The sequence below is a fragment of the Polypterus senegalus genome, chromosome 3 (genome assembly GCF_016835505.1).
Source record: "Polypterus senegalus isolate Bchr_013 chromosome 3, ASM1683550v1, whole genome shotgun sequence".
NCBI classification, from domain to species: domain Eukaryota; kingdom Metazoa; phylum Chordata; class Cladistia; order Polypteriformes; family Polypteridae; genus Polypterus; species Polypterus senegalus.
Window position 1 is genome coordinate 268,952,945 of NC_053156.1, and position 19,226 is coordinate 268,972,170.

At 37.5% G+C, this 19,226-nt stretch overlaps 1 protein-coding gene across 8 annotated transcripts in view; it reads right to left on the reverse strand.

Moving 5' to 3' along the window:
- Positions 1 to 19,226, reverse strand: part of srgap2 (SLIT-ROBO Rho GTPase activating protein 2) — a 196,336-nt gene that overhangs the window by 40,416 nt on the left and 136,694 nt on the right. For all 8 annotated transcript variants that reach the window (XM_039749161.1, XM_039749158.1, XM_039749156.1 and 5 more), the window contains 4 exons: positions 17,050 to 17,112; positions 9,216 to 9,431; positions 8,976 to 9,104; positions 5,189 to 5,410 (listed from right to left, as the gene is read on the reverse strand). In XM_039749161.1, coding sequence (XP_039605095.1) covers positions 5,189 to 5,410; positions 8,976 to 9,104; positions 9,216 to 9,431; positions 17,050 to 17,112 — 630 coding nt within the window. The remainder of the gene's footprint in view (positions 1 to 5,188; positions 5,411 to 8,975; positions 9,105 to 9,215; positions 9,432 to 17,049; positions 17,113 to 19,226) is intronic.

Sequence of the window (19,226 nt, forward strand, 5' to 3'; positions counted from 1 at the left end):
TCTGACTCAACAGAAATCGAGACTCATCAGACCAGGCAACATTTTTCCAGTCTTCAACTGTCCAATTTTGGTGAGCTTGTGCAAATTGTAGCCTCTTTTTCCTATTTGTAGTGGAGATGAGTGGTACCCGGTGGGGTCTTCTGCTGTTGTAGCCCATCCGCCTCAAGGTTGTGCGTGTTGTGACTTCACAAATGCTTTGCTGTATACCTCGGTTGTAACGAGTGCTTATTTCAGTCAAAGTTGCTCTTCTATCAGCTTGAATCAGTCGGCCCATTCTCCTCTGACCTCTAGAACCCATAGAAATGGTTGTGCGTGAAAATCCCAGTAACTGAGCAGATTGTGAAATACTCAGACCAGCCCGTCTGGCACCAACAACCATGCCACGCTCAAAATTGCTTAAATCACCTTTCTTTCCCATTCTGACATTCAGTTTGGAGTTCAGGAGATTTGTCTTGACCAGGACCACACCCCTAAATGCATTGAAGCAACTGCCATGTGATTGGTTGATTAGATAATTGCATTAATGAGAAATTGAACAGGTGTTCCTAATAATCCTTTAGGTGAGTGTACAATCTAGAGACAGGCTAGCCACCATGGCAACTTTGCATTCTTAAAACTTGGAGTTAGGAGAACATTTTTGCTTTCATACCTTGGTATTTGTAAGTTTAAATAAAAATCTTTCAATAATTGTGCATCTAATGAAAAAGCAAATGCCATAAAAGATTTCCAGTTTCTTCATCCTGCTTGGCAAAATGAGACTCCCGTCACCTTTTTAGATATCTCTGCTTATCAAATCTGGCCTGGAGGTTCACCATAAATGAAGCTGACTTTGACTGTAGAAAGTCATTCAGTGCTACTTGTGGAATGAACACTGTCACAAGGCAATACAATAAATACAATACCGTTTCACAAAATGATTTTTAGCGGCATATGGTACAATGCCAAGTAGGCAGCCTGATAGCCCCTGTGTAATTGTTGTTAGACTGATAATGAAGAGTTTATGGATATTCTCCATGTGGTCAAGTAGGTTTACTTGACTTTCATCTAAAGACACACTCATAGGTTTACTGGGAATGTTAAGCAGATTTTCTGGAAAGAAGCAACAACTTGTTCAAAAACTGTTTGGAGAGGCTCTTTTTCCCAAAATCTAATGAACTGGGCTAAGAAATGGATAACTGGATTGATATAATGTTGCTTCTAAAGAATACAATGAAGACAACTTCCAGGCCACGGAGTATAACTACTGTATATGGCTACTATTCATAATTTAAAACAAGGTAAAATGCATCACGTCTTTCGTGTTACCATATGCCAGGATCGTCAGCGGAGTGCTAATAATGTGATACAACCATATGAAGCCAAATCTCCTTACTAACCCAACAAGGAGGAGTTTACTGAAAAAGTAAAGACACAACCCCCACGTGTCTGATGAACAGTTAGTTATTTTATTAAAGTAAATAACGGGCCTCCTAATAGATTCCAGCTGTGCTTGTGAGCCTTTCAAAGAATCATTAGGAGATAACATTTCAGGAAATGGCCAACAATATCCAGCAGTCAGTCCAAGCAGTAGGGATCAGGGGGTAGGGGGGCCAGAATCATGTCAGTCAATAAATTTGCATTATTTTAACTTGAAGCTAAGAGCTCTTTTCACCAGGTAGCAAGAGCTTCATTGTACAGTTGTACCATGCTGCAAAAAAGTGACACAACCCTCAAGTGAGAGGAGGAGGAAAAAAAAAAAAAGGAAAAATAAAAACATACACACAAAATTCTTGGAATCCAGACAATTCGTGAGATCCCTGAAAAAACAGACTGTAATAACCTGCCAGATGAGAGCGTTAGACACGCTCAGTGCTGTAGGCATCTGTTAATTGTAGGTATCACGTCAAGTCTAGCAGGCAGGAAGTGGCACTCTGTTTATTCTCATTTCAAAAGAGTCCGCCTTTCAATTATCAGTGGTATTTAAGAGTAATGATTATAAAAAGACAGTTTCAAACTTAATATTGTGAGCAAAGAAAGAGGAACACATTAAGAGATGTAAGAAAACGTGAAATGAAGTACAAAAGGTGAAGTCTACAGGAGTGTAGTGGGGAAATGATCAGCCTAGGAGCTTGCACATGTTAAACAAAATTTGACTGGTAACCTTCAAACAACTAATAAGGCTGCAGCAGCCAACTTGTCATTTAAAAATAAAATAAAAAGGGACTAATAAAATCATAAGCCACAAGTTACAGAATTTCTATCTGGTGTGACATCTATCAGAGCAGTGCCACCAAGCTAAATGCATACTGACAGGGTTTCCAGCCCATTGCAGGGCTATACATGCATAAATTAGATTTTTAGATGGTTTTGTTTCATATTTGAACTGGCACTCTATAACCCATCTTTCTTTAGATGATGTGTGTGTGCTTTTTAAACATTACTAAATAAATCCCAACTTGACTAAGAAAGTGTTTGAAGCAAAACACAAGAAAGCCATAACTGGGGGAAAAATAACTTCAAAAACATAAAATTGAGAAAGTGACAAATGGAATTAACAGAGTAGGCTGCTGTTTAATGAAAGGAGACTGTAAGAGTCAATCTGTTGTCTTTATAGCCATATTTGAGTTAATGGACAGAACACAAACAGAGATATGTCTGGCTGTGATCAAAACAAGAAAAATATTCCACAAAAGACTTAAGGAGTTTTTGATCATAAAATGTCCGATGTGCTCCTTGAAATAATTTCCAGTCTATCTCCCAGCTTTGACTGTATACTACTTTACAAGCAATTGTGAATAAATTAAACCACATAAAAACTTTGTGAATGATCCTCATCAATAACTTCGAATAATAGCCTATGTACAGATTTTATATTGTTTTAAGTAACCAACATCACCAATCATACATGTGCCACTAGGGCAGCAGAAGCAGAGAGGAACATGAAGCAGTCCAAACTTTTTGTGCTGATGCAGAAATACTATATACATAACAAAACTTCATATTTTCCATAGTTTTTTAGGCAAACAATGGCATGGGAGGGGTTCCCAGCAGTTTACTCGTTTAGTGTGCCATTTCTTCTGTAAGAGGACTTCCACAAGAACATACCACTTGGAAAGACAGGCTGACTACATCACTTAGTCTTATCAGAGAGGTACCATTGGCGTCTATTGGTTTTAATCAACCTAGAATGAAATTATTAAAAATAACACAAAACAAAAAACAGCATACTATGCTCTCAGGCCCAACAGTAACCAGGATTCCTTTCACAGGTGTCTTAATAAGGAATGCATTTCTATACAAATTAGTAGATTCACTTTCTTGTCCTTCTATTAACAAACTGTTAAAAGCTTATTAAATTATTATTATTATTAAATATTCAAATCCCAAAGTAGAACCCACAAAATACTATAAAGTAGTTATCATTCATGGCTTAGAAAAAAAAGATATTTTATCGCAATTTTTAATTAAATAAAAAAACATATTTTAAAACATTTTAGACAAACATCACCATATAATTTGGTGACCTAGTAATTTTTACTTAAGTTTATGGTTGAACTGAACAAAAAGAATGATTCAGATACGTCATTATTGACAAAGTGAGTAGAAAACATCTTGGCTATTATCAAGGTGGTTCACCAATGCCTTAAGTAGAGTTTGCACTAAGTGACTGCATAACAATCAGGAATGACTCCTACTCAGCCCAGGGATGCAGGGCACTACAGAGGATTATGTAGCTGGTATAAAAATAGTTCTTGCACACAGCTCTGACCTGTTCAGGACATATTTAAAACATGGTAAATAGTATTATTAGAGGCCTTGGGTATCCTGCACAGTCACGTTTCTACCTCCTTCCGTCTAGGAAATGACACAGGATCATTAGTATTCGCACAACTATAGTCGGGGTCAGTTTTTATTCAAAGTTTACAAGGCTACACCCACTCATGCTGACATGACTGTTTCTTGTGTGTAGTACAGGTATGTTAAATTCAATATATGATGCTCTATTCACTTGTTGGTACTATACTGCTCTCACTAGTCTGGGATGGACATGTAAATAAGAATTTCATTATACTACATACACATGATAATAAATCAGCACTTGTATTGGTTCCCTCACATTTATCTTAAGAAACACAGTGTGTGAGGAGATATATTAAGGCCAATTTATACTTTATACAAATGCTGATCTGCAGTCATACTTTCAAAAAGAAAGGTGTAATTTTGATATTCTTAAACAATGACAGAACTTAACTTGATACAAACTTCAGAATGTGTGGACTTTTCAACATTAGACTACTCGTGTACTGCAAATGGCATACTATATATAAATATAAAATGTTATATAGACAGACAGAAGTGTGCAGACTATATAGTAACTGCAGAATCAAAAACGTGGCATCAAAATATAACCGTCTACTTTTAAAAACTTTTAAGCATACACACTTCACGTCCACTGAAAGCATGGCAAAACCTTTAAATATCAGCAAACTCAGAGCAGTTACCTGGTGGAGTATCTGTGTGGAGGTAGGATTATATTTTAATACCAGGTAGCTCAAACCTAGTTGCCAATATAAAATTTTTGTTTTAGATGTCAGTTCTCTTTCAGAAGATTCTTAGTAGCATAGATCACCAACATGTACAGTAGATAAAATTCAAAAGGTGGCAGAATGCTCACATGTTGCATTAAGAAATATAATGCATTCTCAGAACCTACTCATTCCTATACAAATACACACGTTGGTTTCTCCGTTTACAAACACTGTACCTATTTAGTTGTTATTATAATGCCCAGGTTGCAGGTTAAAAAAAAGCTATAACACCTGAATATGTTCAAGGAGGCTTTTTAAACAGTGTAAATATACTGTACCTCATAAACATTCATACAGTACTCAGTGAATTGCAAATTGAAAGACAGGGGAGACAAGCAAATATAATCACTTGCTACTTTTAAGTTTTGTCTTCTACAAATGAAATCCAGGTTTTGCAGCTTTGAAATTACACACAAAAGACAAAAGCATTACATTAACAAAATAGAAAAAAATCCAAATTGTATTAAACTATTTTGATATGGCATTATCAGCGTTCCACCATTATGCAGTCTTAGAAATTATGAAGGTTATCCGTTTCACTTGAAGTGGGATTGGTTGCCTACGGCCAGTCATCTAATGCATCATCTACAGTTTGATAGCCAAAACACACTGATGCTTACCGTGTCTCCCATGTGGGACTGAAAGTCAAATCTGGCAGGTGGACAGAATACGGTGTTATAGGTCACCATCAGGCACTGCTTGTCACTGTTGGCATTGAGGTTCTCTGCAGCATTCTCAATCATTTCCAAACCCTCATGCTTGGATTGTGCCAAGTTGAACTCAGCAGATAGATAGGTACGGAGGGCACGGTTCAGGCTTGCATGGTAGCCAAGATCACAGCACTGAAAGAAACGTATAGTTTAATGAATGCTGAGCAAAATACATCATCACTGACTTGTGTTTGAGGTGAAGAATGAAGGCTGCTTGGAATCAGTGTCGTCAGATGCTGGAAAAGTATGAGGGGCAGAAAGATAAAAGAAAGTATTTTAGGAATAGCAAAGATGTACAGTAGGGCTATCAGATTGAATTGCTGTATTTGATTACATATTTAATATAGCAAAACAGGGAAAATTACTTGAATCCAAATACTGAGATGTGATTGTAAAACCGTGGCTGTTTAATTAAACTGCACTAATCTCTACCTCTATAAAGCTAAACCTTTGTTTGTTCATTCTTTATTCACAACTTTGTTTTTTCCTCCACAGACTTGATATTTATCACACAGGTACTTCTCAACATACTGTACTGTACATCAGGTTTCTGACATATAACTTCTAAAGGGTTCCCCTGTACTTATAGGCAGGGTGGACTCATACAACAGTATGATTTGTCAACAGAGAAACCGCACCACATGTATTTTATTGGTGGAGTGATGGTTAGAAAACTTGTCCAACCATCTATTGGATTTAAGTTTTTCTTTGACCAAACATTTCTTTCTTTACTTTTTATCATGGTCCAAAACAGCTCCAAGGTGGGAGCATACCCCTAAGTTATTTGTTGCAATTTGAGGTTCCTTGCACCAGAAAGAAAAATCAATATTATTGCATACAAAGAAGCTCAATAATACTAACAATAGCTATGCACTAAATGCTGCAAGTTTACGTATAATAATAATTGGTAAATATATTCATCACAAGTACTTTTTAACTTTTCTTCTTTCTCAGCTCAATTACTTTTTATTCGGCATTACAATAAAAACACTAAACAATGAAATGGTATTTTACTCACAATCCCACCACATCATTTTGTATTTTCAAATAGATAGCTTGCTTGTCATTAATGAAATGTACAGCCTTCTGCTTTTTGAAAATACACATTTCAAGAATCATTTTAGGGACAGATTTTTTTTTCTACCTTGCTGCTCTCTTCTTAGACTTTCAAATACCATTCCTGCAGCCTAACAGTATTTTTATGCTCTTATTCCTGCTCCCATTTGCTCTCCAGCCAGAGGTGTCTGGCATATAGCTATTTTATTTTAACATTTGTAATATCTTTTCATGTCAAGGAAAAATGTAATGCTGGTTTGCTTTCTCACTTAATACAATTGAAAATAATAATACAGTTTATTTTCAACTGCTATATTTCTCATTCTAAAGAGTCTTTATGCAGGGTTAGCAACCTTCAAGCAATTTTTCTTATGGAGGCTTAACATTATAACAAATTTAACATTAAAAAAAAAACTTGTGAGTAGGCACATAGCGGCATAGGAGGCTGCCAACGTTCAAAGCAATTCTGTAGATGATTTTCTGAAAGACTGTTGAGGATGTCTGTCATATTTGCTTTCACATCTTCTACCAACAAAAAAATGGGTTCCTTTAAGCACCACCTTGCGCAATCCAGATATGTGTGCATCTTCACTGTAAGCCTTAGTCAATAACTGAAAAGTATATGTTTGTTCAGTTTCACAAGAAACCAGATGCAAACTTGCTCTTCACTCTTGTGCAGCTAAACTTAAAAGAAGTGGTGAGGCGGCCTTCTGCTGTTATGCACCTAAAATCTGGAATAGCCTGCCAATAGGAATTCGCCAGGCAAATACAGTAGAGCACTTTAAAACACCACTGAAAACACATTACTTTAACATGGCCTTTTTATAACTTCACTTTAACTTAATACTGATACTCTGTATGTTCAATTCTTCATAATAATTATTCACAGTGGCTCTAAAATCCGTAGTGACCCCTACTCTCTCTTCTGTTTCTTTTTCCGGTTTCTTTGTGGTGGCGGCCTGCGCCATCACCACCTACTCAAAGCATCATGATGCCCCAACATTGATGGACTGAAAGCCAGAAGTCTACGTGACCATCATCATCAGGTCCTTCCATGAGAACCCTAAATACAAAGAGGACTGTTTGATTTATGTTAGGTAGATTGCCCAGAGGGGACTGGGCGGTCTCTTGGTCTGGAACCCCTACAGATTTTAGTTTTTTCTCCAGCCTTTGGAGTTTGTTTTTTGTTTTTTCTGTCCACCCTGGCCATCGGACCTTACTCTTATTCTGTGTTAATTAATGTTGACTTATGTTTATCTTTTATTGTGTCTTCTATTTCTCTATTCATTTTGTAAAGCACTTTGAGCTACATTTTTTTTTGTATGAATATGTGCTATATAAATAAATGTTGATTAATTGATTGATTGATTCTGTTTCAGACATTTTCCGAACGAGGGTAAGAAAACATCACACGTCCACTGTCGTACTGAGTGAAGCGACTACATTGAGTCTTTTCTCATTGTGACAAGGTAGAACATGTTCTATATCCCACTCTTGGTTCTCAAGCTATAGGGTTAGTCTCGTTTTTATGTCGGACCTTGTAATATTGCCCTAAAGAGTGAGGCACAACTTAAAAAAAAAAACAGCTCACCTGAATTACATTTGCATAAACTGTAAAGGGGTAAGCAATTTTTAAACACTCGTTTTGCTTTAGTTTATGTGAATTACAGACTCAGTACTCTCACCAGCAGCCCTATAAAGTGTCCTGCAGACCTTGCCTACCATCCAATATTCTTCCGTCTAGCCATGGCGCTGACATTAGCCAACATTTCTGTTGTAGGCTGACATGCATTTTATATGTTTCAGCTTATAGTAAAGGCACCTGCTACATACAGTAAATAATGATGAACACAACATTCAGTTGTTTCATTTGTAAAGTGCCCTAAGAACCATTTATAAATGATCAACAACTTTATATGTTCTGGCCTCTGGGAAGTATACCAACTAGCAGAAGACCTAGTCAATGGCTGATTTAATATGTGTGAGCAATCACAAGTGATTTATCTTGGGTTTCTTAAGAGCATTAGAGGTAGGAGTTGGCAGAGTGTAGCATGTCCAGTTCAATTTTCTCTTCAGTTATGTCACTTTGTTTGGAAAGAAAATTCTGCTTTTGTAAAAGGCTAGATTTTAAAGTGTCATATTCATGTGAAAGCTGTGGCTTCCACGTGTGTCTTTTCAAGTATAGCAGACAAGTCCTAACCAATTCATGATTTATGGGTGCAAAAGTAAAGGTAAACATAATAATAATAACAATAAATATTTCAGAAACAAGTTAATGACATTCTTATTATAATATAGCACGTATGGCAACACAGACATATCACCCAGAATTTTTAATCTACATTACATAGTCAAATGCATACATATTTTTAATATGGATACAAAGACTAATTTGACAGCCCCAGCATACGGAATGATAGGCTCCAATCCTTCTGATCCTTATTAAACTACACTGATGCCTCTTAAAATAAAATAAAAAAACACACACTTTATTTTAAAAACACCTAAAACACACTTTTCCTGACATGTTGAAGTTCAATAGGCAGAAACTCAACTATGCTGTGATCTTTCCTAGTGCCTGGAACAGAAGTAATAAAAACAGTCAGAAAAAAAAAAAAGCAAGGATTTATTTTTTCCTTACGTCAATAAGATCAGAGAGGTCATGGATGTAGTATTTGAAGACACAGCAATTTGTGGCCTCTAGGGCTAGAAGGTATTCATTCCTGGCCTTGATTGCTTTTAGCTTGTTTTCAGTGTATTTGGCTTGACGCTGTTAGGGAAGAAATGAATATCAATAAGCCAACAGGTCATAATCACCATAATCACTTCAGTTCTTTAAAGAAAATTTTAAAAAATTTGTTAGTGACTCAAGGTGTGTGACCTTTTCTTTCATTTTTTCAATCTTCTTGACAGAGCTGCGTCGAATGTGCTTCTCCTCAATCTTGATGTTGGTGAGGGCATCAGGGGACCGAGGCGTCTGTTTCTCCTCCTGTCGTACGGAGCGACTGATCTGTTTCTCTTCCTGCTTCTCAGCTTCCTTCAGCTTGGACTCTGCATTAATACTGTCCATATTATATATATGGTAGGTCTTCATGACCTGCAAAGAAGAAAGTACTCAGCTTATTTACTCAGATCCTTAAGGCAGATATCTATCTATAGCATCTAGGCAGCTAACATTTTCTTAGTGAAATTAATTTTTAGTGTCCGTCATATCTGTGGGCGGCACAGTGGCGCTGTGGTAGTGCTGCTGCCTCGCATTTAGGAGACCCGGGTTCACTTCCCAGGTCCTCCCTGCATGGAGTTTGCATGTTCTCCCCGTGTCTACATGGGTTTTCTCCCAAAGACATGATATTTACACTGTTTAACATGCAGGTTAGGTGGATTGGCGATTCTAAATTGTCCCTAGTGTGTGCTTGGTGTGTGGGTGTAGGTGTGTGTGTGTATCCTGCTGTAGGTTGGCGCCCTGCCCAGGATTGGTTCCTGCCTTGCGCCCTGTATTTGCTGGGATTGGCTCCAGAAGACCCCCGTGACCCTGTGTTCGGATTCAACGGGTTGGAAAATGGATGGATGGATGGATGTCATATCTGTTACAAGTTCTTCAGAGGTCATTCCAGTAAGCAAGAATATATTTAGTTTATAATCATATAATTATAATGTAATAATATTATATATAAATATCATTGTAACCATAGAGAACATTCAAGGTGGCCTTGTACCAAGAACTATTGACATGCAACAAATCTAAGAAATGTTCAGATAATTTAGTGACAACACTTGATCATTAGCTTTACACCTTACTAAATTTTTTAAAAGAAATGTCTCCAATCAAATCCAAATATTCCCCTTAAACAGACACATTAAAAAAATCAATTCCAATCCATTGTCTCTAAATCCTTCCTGATACCTTCTCGGAGGAAACCTGACGGGCCAAATACTGGTTACGGATGGGAAAAGAAAAAAAAAAAAAAACATTCATTCAGATGATACACAGAAATTGACATCATTAGCCCAATGATCCTGCCAGAGATTACTTTCCATTAAGAATAATTATGAAATATAAAGTAAATATATTATTAATCATCCAAGGTGTTTTTAAGGGGATTCATGGAAGTTGACACCATTACACAAAAAACATCAGACATTGGCTGTTCATTACAGATCCTGGTGTATAATGAAACCCTGACCAAAGAGCCCAATTTTAGCTTTCACTGGGGATGCCAGTTAACCAAGGCAATGTCATGTAGTGGTTAAGGCTGTGGACTTCAAACTCTGAGGTTGTGGGTTCAAATCCCGCTACTGACACTGTGTAACCTTGAGCAAGTCACTTGATCTGCCTGTGCTCCAACTGGAGAACCAAAAGAAATGTAACCAGTCGCCTGGGATAAATGTATTAGCCAAATAGGTAAATGTAAATTCAAATCATGTGTCTCATTGAAAGTGGACTGTCCATTGATGAATTTCATGGTATTGGACATTTTTGGCCATTAAGTCACCTAAACCAAACAGACTAGCAAGTGTTAATATGTCTAAATGGCCAATACAAGCATCATTACCAACCTAAGGACCTGGGTACAGTCTTCCAGTAATGTATATAGGCCTGACTGTACCTTCATGTCCTATGTTAAAACATTTTATAGTGAGCCATTCAAAGCTGACTAATGCAGTTCTTCTAGTAAGCTACATTGGTTAACTTTTCTGTCATATCCTATATGAAAATATTTTCCAGTGAGCCATTCAAAGCGGTCTTTTTTTAATAAAATCATTAATTCATACATAATATAGATAACCAACTACCATTACAATTCACAAAGCAAGTCATTATCGCTACTGTAACCAATTAAAATGACTATTTATTAAGGGTCTTTATGAAATAACATAGGTTTGATGAACACAAGGGAGACTGTTTAGATCATCAAGCTCATTTGGTTAGGCACGTTGTTACGATATCACACCTAGTTACTTGTTTCAAAGCTATTAAGGTTTCCTCTTCAACTACTGTACGTGCCTCAGTAATGTCTTCCAGATTACTATGACTATGTGTGAAAAAAATGGCTTCCTGGATGCAATCATAAATGCACCTTCCCGTAATTTCTATCTGTTTCAAGTATGTGATTTATTATTTAATTCTGCTCAATCAACTCAATCAGTACCTCTAAATATTTTGAAGTCCTTAGTAATGCCTGGCTGCAGCCTTCTGTGCTTAAGACTAAAGAGTTTTAATTTACTGACATGTCCTTTATTCCTAAAACGCAATTAGTTGCTCTCCTCTGTTTGTTTGTTTTTTTTGTATGTGGACAGAACTGCACACATTATTCCAGATGTGATCTCCTTATTGCATTATATAGACAGAGCAAAGCATAATTTGATTTAAACCGTTCTTACAAAGCCTAATATTTAATTTACATTTGAAATTTTTGCACATTGCCTAGATAATAAGAATGTTTTCTTAAGCCGACTTAATTAGTGATTTTCAGTTTTAGGCTTCACTTATATAATCTTGATGTGCTGGAGGCAGTTGCGCCACACTCGCATGGCCACTGACAAACAATGTGTACTCACCAAGAAGTTAAATTCACAAAATGCAGTCCAGAGGAAAGAAGAAACGTGTGTTTTCGACCATGCAATCAGAAAAGGAGCTTGTATGTCTGATGTCTCGGGTTTAACATTCAATAAAATGATAGCAAAAAGGGTAGATATTTATGGCTGAATTTGCCATACCTATAAAGTCATCATACAGACACCAGCACTTTCAGACAGCATTTCATTGGCTGTAAGAATGCAGCATGCTTGCAAAACTTTGGAAATGTGGAACAGCTTTAAAATGTACACAGTCATATAATTTGTCATTACCTGAAATTCCTAGTCATGTAATCTGACATTCTTCAGGTGACGTGATCCAGGAACTGCAGTCATTCATTCTGACATCCACTTCTAGTAGAAGTCAAGCAACGATCATTTGGATTTGATGTAAACCCATAAATCATTTTCAGAGATTGCTTTTCCTCAATCATCATCACCCAGCCTGTATCATTAACATTCCATTTTTCGATGTGCAGCACTTAGCTTCTTTATGAACATAAAGCCACCAAAAGCTGCCCCAACATTTAAAGTGTTCAGAAATCTGCATATGAATAAATATGCTTTGACCAAAAACTGGCTTTCTAATAACAGGCTCCATACAATTGGATCATTATAAGCTCCCAATCTACCTAAAGATTGCTTCCCGGGGAGAAACAAAGAAATATGTATATATATTAATTGCTCAAATCTAACAAACACAAACTGATAAAAAGCCATTTTTTCCAAAGTGTGCTTTTGCATGGCTATACTTAATGTGCCCAGGACAGGCTTGGGTTTCCTTCGCCCCTGTACCGATTAAACCTTTACGCCATATAGCAAGCCAACCACACAAAACTGAATGGTAATTAAAGCTTTACAAAAACAGAAATCATTTCTTTGGCCTCCATGTCATCTAAAATTAACTGCCTACTTAGGACCCTTTCGCCAAGGACCCAGGTTAAAAAAATAAACAGGTTGAAAATAGACACCACTGCCCCAAGGAGCCGCCCAAACCTCACTTAGAAGATTCATGAAAAAGGTCACCATGTCCCAAAAAAATCCACAAAAAACTGATTGTTCATTGTGAATTTTCCTATATGTTGACCAGAATTAAGTGAAAACCTTCACAAATTTGGATTAGAGTTTAAATTCAGTTTCCTGGGTTCTTCCTCGGCCATGTCTGCTTTTTGATGTTCTGATTCAAACAATGAGGTTGCACAAAAGTACAGGTTTTTTTTATTCCAGTGGTCTTTCCAGAATTTTTGTGGTAAGAGTATATCAAAAGTCACATCTATTTTAATACTCTCTGCAGAATTTGCTTTCACTCTTTTAAAAAAAAAAAACTGGAAATAAGGCGCAGTTGTTTACAAAGGCTACGGAAAATGAGCAAGCAGACGGTGCTCTTGTGAACATCCCACTCAAGCAGTTATTAACAAAAGAAAAAAAAAACACAGCAAAACTCCTCTCTGCAGCAGGAGGGCGCTACATAATTGGTTCCCAAAATAACTCCTAGATGACTAATTAAAATGTCTTGTTGCATTTGGGCAGACATCCACTTAATTAGATATGCACTAGGTCTTGCAGGAGCAAGCTGATCGGCTGCCGCATCTGCTGTGGTGAAGTGATCCCAGAGACAAGATAATAACATGGTTGGGCTCACTTTCAAAAACTGCTGAATAAAGCAGAACCACCAAATGTGCCACGTCTGTCTGCAAAATCTCCCTCACAGCGCCATACTGAAGAATGGGACAGACAGAGAAGGGAGGGAGAAGCTGCCATGTCTTCTGCTTCTAAGAGGCATACTGACAAGAGTGAAGTAACAGCGTTGCCTTCCAACTTCACCTTCTACTAGACTGTTTAAGCAAGCAGCAAAGCAGAGACAGTTGATTTAACAAGTATAAGAAAGTAAAAACCAAGAAGTAAAGATCCTAACTTTAGAATTAATGAACATTATACAGCAGACATATCTGTATAAGAAACTGATCTCTGATCCACCTCTAAAAAAAAAACCATGTGCTTCTTAAAGAAAGAAAACTCATCATGGTAACGTATTCACACTAGAGCGACCTTTTTTGTTGCAAGATACTATTTTTTCCCAAAGCAGTGCTCACAACTAAAGGCACTATATAAATCTGAAAACTGAGCACTGAAATGTTCAATACAAACAGAATGCTTTAAGCATGTATTCAGGAAACATACACTTTAATCTTTTTGCTTCCTTATAAAGTTTTACTGCTCTGTAAAGCACTCTGTGTCACTGTGAAAGCCTTTAATCAGTGCCAATGACAAAACGAAACAGTTCATGATACTGTATATAAACTCAATATTAGCATTCTCATTTTATTATAAAACTACCCACAATTCTACTTACCAAGCATAGATTTTAAAATACATAAAAAAAAAAAAAAAATTCAGTTGAGTATAAATATTAGTGGTTGGTTGGTCAATCTGACCTTCAGCTGGACATGTTTCTTGCCCTTTGCAGGATGGAGAGCTAATTCATGATTCCTTTTATCGTTAAATCTATCAGCCTTGGGGAAATGAACCAAGTTTAAGAAAGAAAGATTTGCTATTAATCAGCAGCTCTGCACATGCAGACAAGTGAATGAAACATTCATCAAAGTGTTCAAAAGGGGGATGTAGGATAATGGGGGTGGGGGCCTTAATTAGGGCATTTCAAACAATATTTACAAATCTTGGCTGCTATAGTAGCACACTGATCAGCACCATTGTCTCACAAATACTGCACTTTAGGTTTGAACCATACGTCTAAACACTGTCTGTGTGGTCTGAGGGCCGGCTGGCATCCTTACCGGGCCAGGAGGCCCATGAAGTAGAAGGACGAGGAAAGGTATGCTCCTCTAGGGCACTGCCTCCCCTGAACTGCTAGGTGTTAGCCTCCCCGGGTTGCAGCAGTGCCCTGGATTCCCAGCGTGCATCATGGGACTTGGAGGTTACCGACTCTGCCCTGTTGGGTTCTGTGGGTGCCAACAGAACTGAGGAACACTACTTTGTCAGGCACCCGCTTCACCCGTATGTGCTCCCAGGACAGTCTTTTGGGACAATGGAAGTAATCCTGGGTGCTGCATAAAAGAAGCCAGCTGCCCCAGCTCCAGGAGATAGAGTCAAGAGGAAGAAGGATGAAGCCTGCTGGGAGGAACAGTGGAGGCAGTGAGAGGGAGAAGAAGAGGCAAAGAATGGCTTGTGCTTTCTGTACATGTGCTGATGAAGAAGAGTTTTCTATGAATAAAACCCCTCTTGTTTTACAGAGAGTTGTGTCCAGAGCGTGTCTGTGTCAGGTTTGGGGAGCAGGAATGCTCCTTGGTGGCTACGGTGGATTATTTTCCCAGTGCTATAATTTTCTTTCTACATTCTCAAAGATAAAATATGTATTTGAGGTAAGCTGGCAATTGTAAATTGGCTCAGTGTGGCTGTATTTATGATTGGGACCTATGATGGACTGCAATGCTGCCTAATCATAGTTTCTTCTTTATATCCAAGGCTGCTGAGACTGACTCCAGCCTCCCCATGACTCTAAACCAGGGATGTTGAACTCTGGGCCTGGGGGGTCACAGTAGCTGCAGGTTTTCAGTCTAACCCTTTTCATAGTCAGTGACCAGGTTTCACTGCTAATTAACTCCTGTTACCTTCATTTGAATAGCCCTGTTTTTAAGGATTCAGTCCTTTGAATTTATTTCTTTCTTCATTAAATGACAGCCAAACAGAAATGAGATGTGAAACAAGCCAACAGATGAACAGCTAAACTGGGATTTCAAACTCCAAACAATTTTACTCCAACCAATCTCTTAATGAGAAACTGATTCTTGCTGTTAATTAAACCCGTTATTTAATTCCATCGCTTGTTGCTGCTCTCATTCTGACACAGTAGACATTTCCAAAACAGTTGATTTTTCTGTTTTTTCCTAAGAACGCCATCAAAATGGTTTTGGTGACCTGAGAGATCAACCTAACCGAGAACACCACCTTTCTTTATTTTCAGATATTGTGTGATGGGTACAGTTGAGCTGGTCATGTGGAGGTTTGTTTTGTGTCTCATTATTGTTTGGCTCCTAATTAACAAAAAAAGAGACAACTAAGAGGCCAGAGTCAGGTTAATTAAAACGAAGGCAAAAGAAGTTAATTAGCAGCAAAAACTGGTCACTAATGAAGAAGACAGTTAGAATGAAAACCTGCAGCCACTGCAGGACTGGAGTTCGACAACCATGCTCTAAACTAAATTAAGCAGGAATGGTGAATCAATTACAAATCAATTATTTAAAAATGCTCAGCAGTTTGACTGGAATGTTTTAAATATGGGTGATACAGCTAAACAGAGCTTGAAGATGAACAACTCAGTCCTATAAATAGCAAGTCAACTGTATGTTGGCACTCTTGGTGTGGAATCGGCACATTCTCCACATGTTTCTCTAGGACGTCTGTAAAGTTAATTTGTGTACTCTAGTTTCTCCCTGTATGAGTGAGTGTTGATATGTGTGAGGAAATTTGCCTACAAGGGACTGATGCCTTTTCCAAAGTTAGCTATTTTAAACTGCCTTCCAATATGACTGCTTGTTTGTTTGAGTATTTATAATTGTTAATATATCTGCTGCTCTGCTCAGAATTGTATTCTGCTTTAATATTTAGTATTAAGCTCATGTACTCTCTTTTACATTATTTTAAAGTTATTTCAGTAATGGACAGATGGAGTTACTAACCTGTATCTGTAAATTACCTCTACTTCATTACCACTAAAGAAAAGTGCTATAAAAAAATAAAAGCTTTTAGCTTGCTTTCAGTTATGGAAATGTTGCTGTACAAAATACAGGGGTTTTCTATCCCGCTTACAAAGCCTTGGGAGTATTACAGTAAGTGGTTCAGGTTTCACCTCCTAACAAAACAGAGGAAACTGAGAAGGTGCAATGGAGGCCTGCCAATTAAAAACATGAAGTATTATTTCATTTAGACAAAGTCCCCTGACTTGTACCGTTGCTGTCACATTAAATACTTTGCCCTATAATGTCATTAGGCTTGTGAATCATCCATCATGTAATCATTGTTAAAAGACACTATACAAATTAAAGAGTAACTAAGAAATAAAAATCAAGCTATTCACCCCCCATTGTATTCCTCCAAAAGAGGCATATGCTTTGACTTACCGTGTAGAGTTCATTGAGCACTTTCATCAAGTCCTCCTGGAGCTGCAGGCCAACCTCCTTGCTCTACAAAGACAAGAGAAGAAAAATATGTTAACATGGCTAAACTCCTTTTCCAATTACAATCATCTTTCTTCAAACTGATTCCAGGCCTCTAGTCCCAAAATGTCAAACAATAGTCTAGCTGGTCTACCCCTGCTTTTGCAGGAACCAGAAGTTGTTTGACTGTACCTCTAACACTCTAAGGCTGGATGAAATTTGAGTCCAGACCAGACTTAACCAACAATGAAACAGCTTAGCTAAAACTGAACAATATCAGTAAACAGGCACCTTACCATCTTTATACTCAACAGTAATAATGAAAAAGGCACACAGCTACCATCAAATCAAACACACAGGTGACAGCTGAAGTGCAGGCTTCAAGTGACAGGAATAAGACACACATAACGATATGGACTGACAATAATGTAACAGGGAGGACAGATGAGATGAGTCAAGAGACAGAACTGACTCACAAAGGCCTTGAAAGCTTGCATATTGTAATATGTTTAGCTAGCCAATAAAAGGTGTCATTTTGCTTTACTTCTCACTACATTCACAATGGCTAACACGGTGCAACATCCTAGTACCACTAGTACTCGAACATGTAACAGCACTTAGTGTGAAGGTGGCTAGCAAATCTGACTAAAATTAACTAACTTAGCACGTGTAAGTAAACTGAGGTATACAACATGAGGATCATTTTTTGAAATCCCAGTTCCTGTAATAAAACTACATAAACTTGCCACATAAAAAAGTAAAGATGTGTACACATTGTGTGCTTTACTTCATTATACTTGTAAGGAACTTTAAATGAGAGGGCCTAAATCACAGCAGTTCAATCTACAGAGGACTACATGTCATTCACTGTCAAAATCAGAAGTTCACTCCTGTTGTATATGATCTCCTTGTTTAAGATGACGTATTGTTCTTCTGTGTATGGTAATTCAGAATGGGGTTGTGATGTGAAACTTGGCACGGCAATGTATTGATCTTCTAACACATTGATCCACTCATTCAGCATTTACTTTCTAGTATTTTTGCTGCATTTTAATGTCTAACCTGCTGGTCTGTACAGAACAGCCTTTGGACGGTATGCCAATGGGGTTCATTTTTGTCTATTTATTGGAGGTCAAAACCCCAAGTTTTAAAAATATGACTTGTCCAACAAATGACCTTTCCTATTTATGGGTGTGTTTTTTGCAGTAAATAACTGAAGGCTGATGGGAATAAAAAAGCAGTATTACAAAGAAAGGAGAAAAAAGACTTTAGGATGCAAGCAGAGTTAAACTTTGAAAATGGCTATTAATTTAATGATGACAAAGAATAACTGTCTAAGGGTTTCATTCGGATTCAGTAATTGAGTGCCTACAGAGTCAAATATTGATACATAGACAGAAACCATTAAAAATAGTTTAATTATATTCAGGTGTACTTGAACATTTGGCCCTGCTGTCATACTTTACATATAAATTACAGCATAAGACAGAATACTGTTCTCTGATAAAGAAAACAAAAAACTTGTACCCAACTATAACCAACGTGCATGGAGAACAGCAATTACAGTTTAAGTAAAAAGAGGCGACTCCAGCCCGGTGTTGGACCTTTTCTTTTTATATTCATTTTAAATTTAATGAAATGGAGAACAAACTGCCATAAAGGTAACTCAGTTCTCTCCACACCATATAACCCTGAGCCATTGTACAGATATTACAGGTTAACCAGCCCAGTACTGTACTTGAAGACAGCTTCATTATTGTGGTCTGAGACTGGAAATTTCTAATAGGCAAGGACAGGAGATATGTGCCTTTATACTTTTAGAGTGCAGATAACTTTGCTGTACATCGTTTACCAATCCACTCCAATTGCATGGATAAATGATAGTCTCAATATTTTTGTGTGTGTATTTTAACCATCAGGACACTGAATTTAAATCTAGACAAACTGGTTTAGATAACTTGCACTGTGAAATTGCCCACTACTGCTCATCATCTCACCAAACTGACACCATACTGTGGTATCTCTGCAGACAAGAGGTCGGTTTATGACCGTGCAACTGAATGAGCACTACAGAGACCAATAACACACAGCTGTTTTGTCACTGCACCAACTGCAATCGTGTTGCCTTATACATTAGGCAA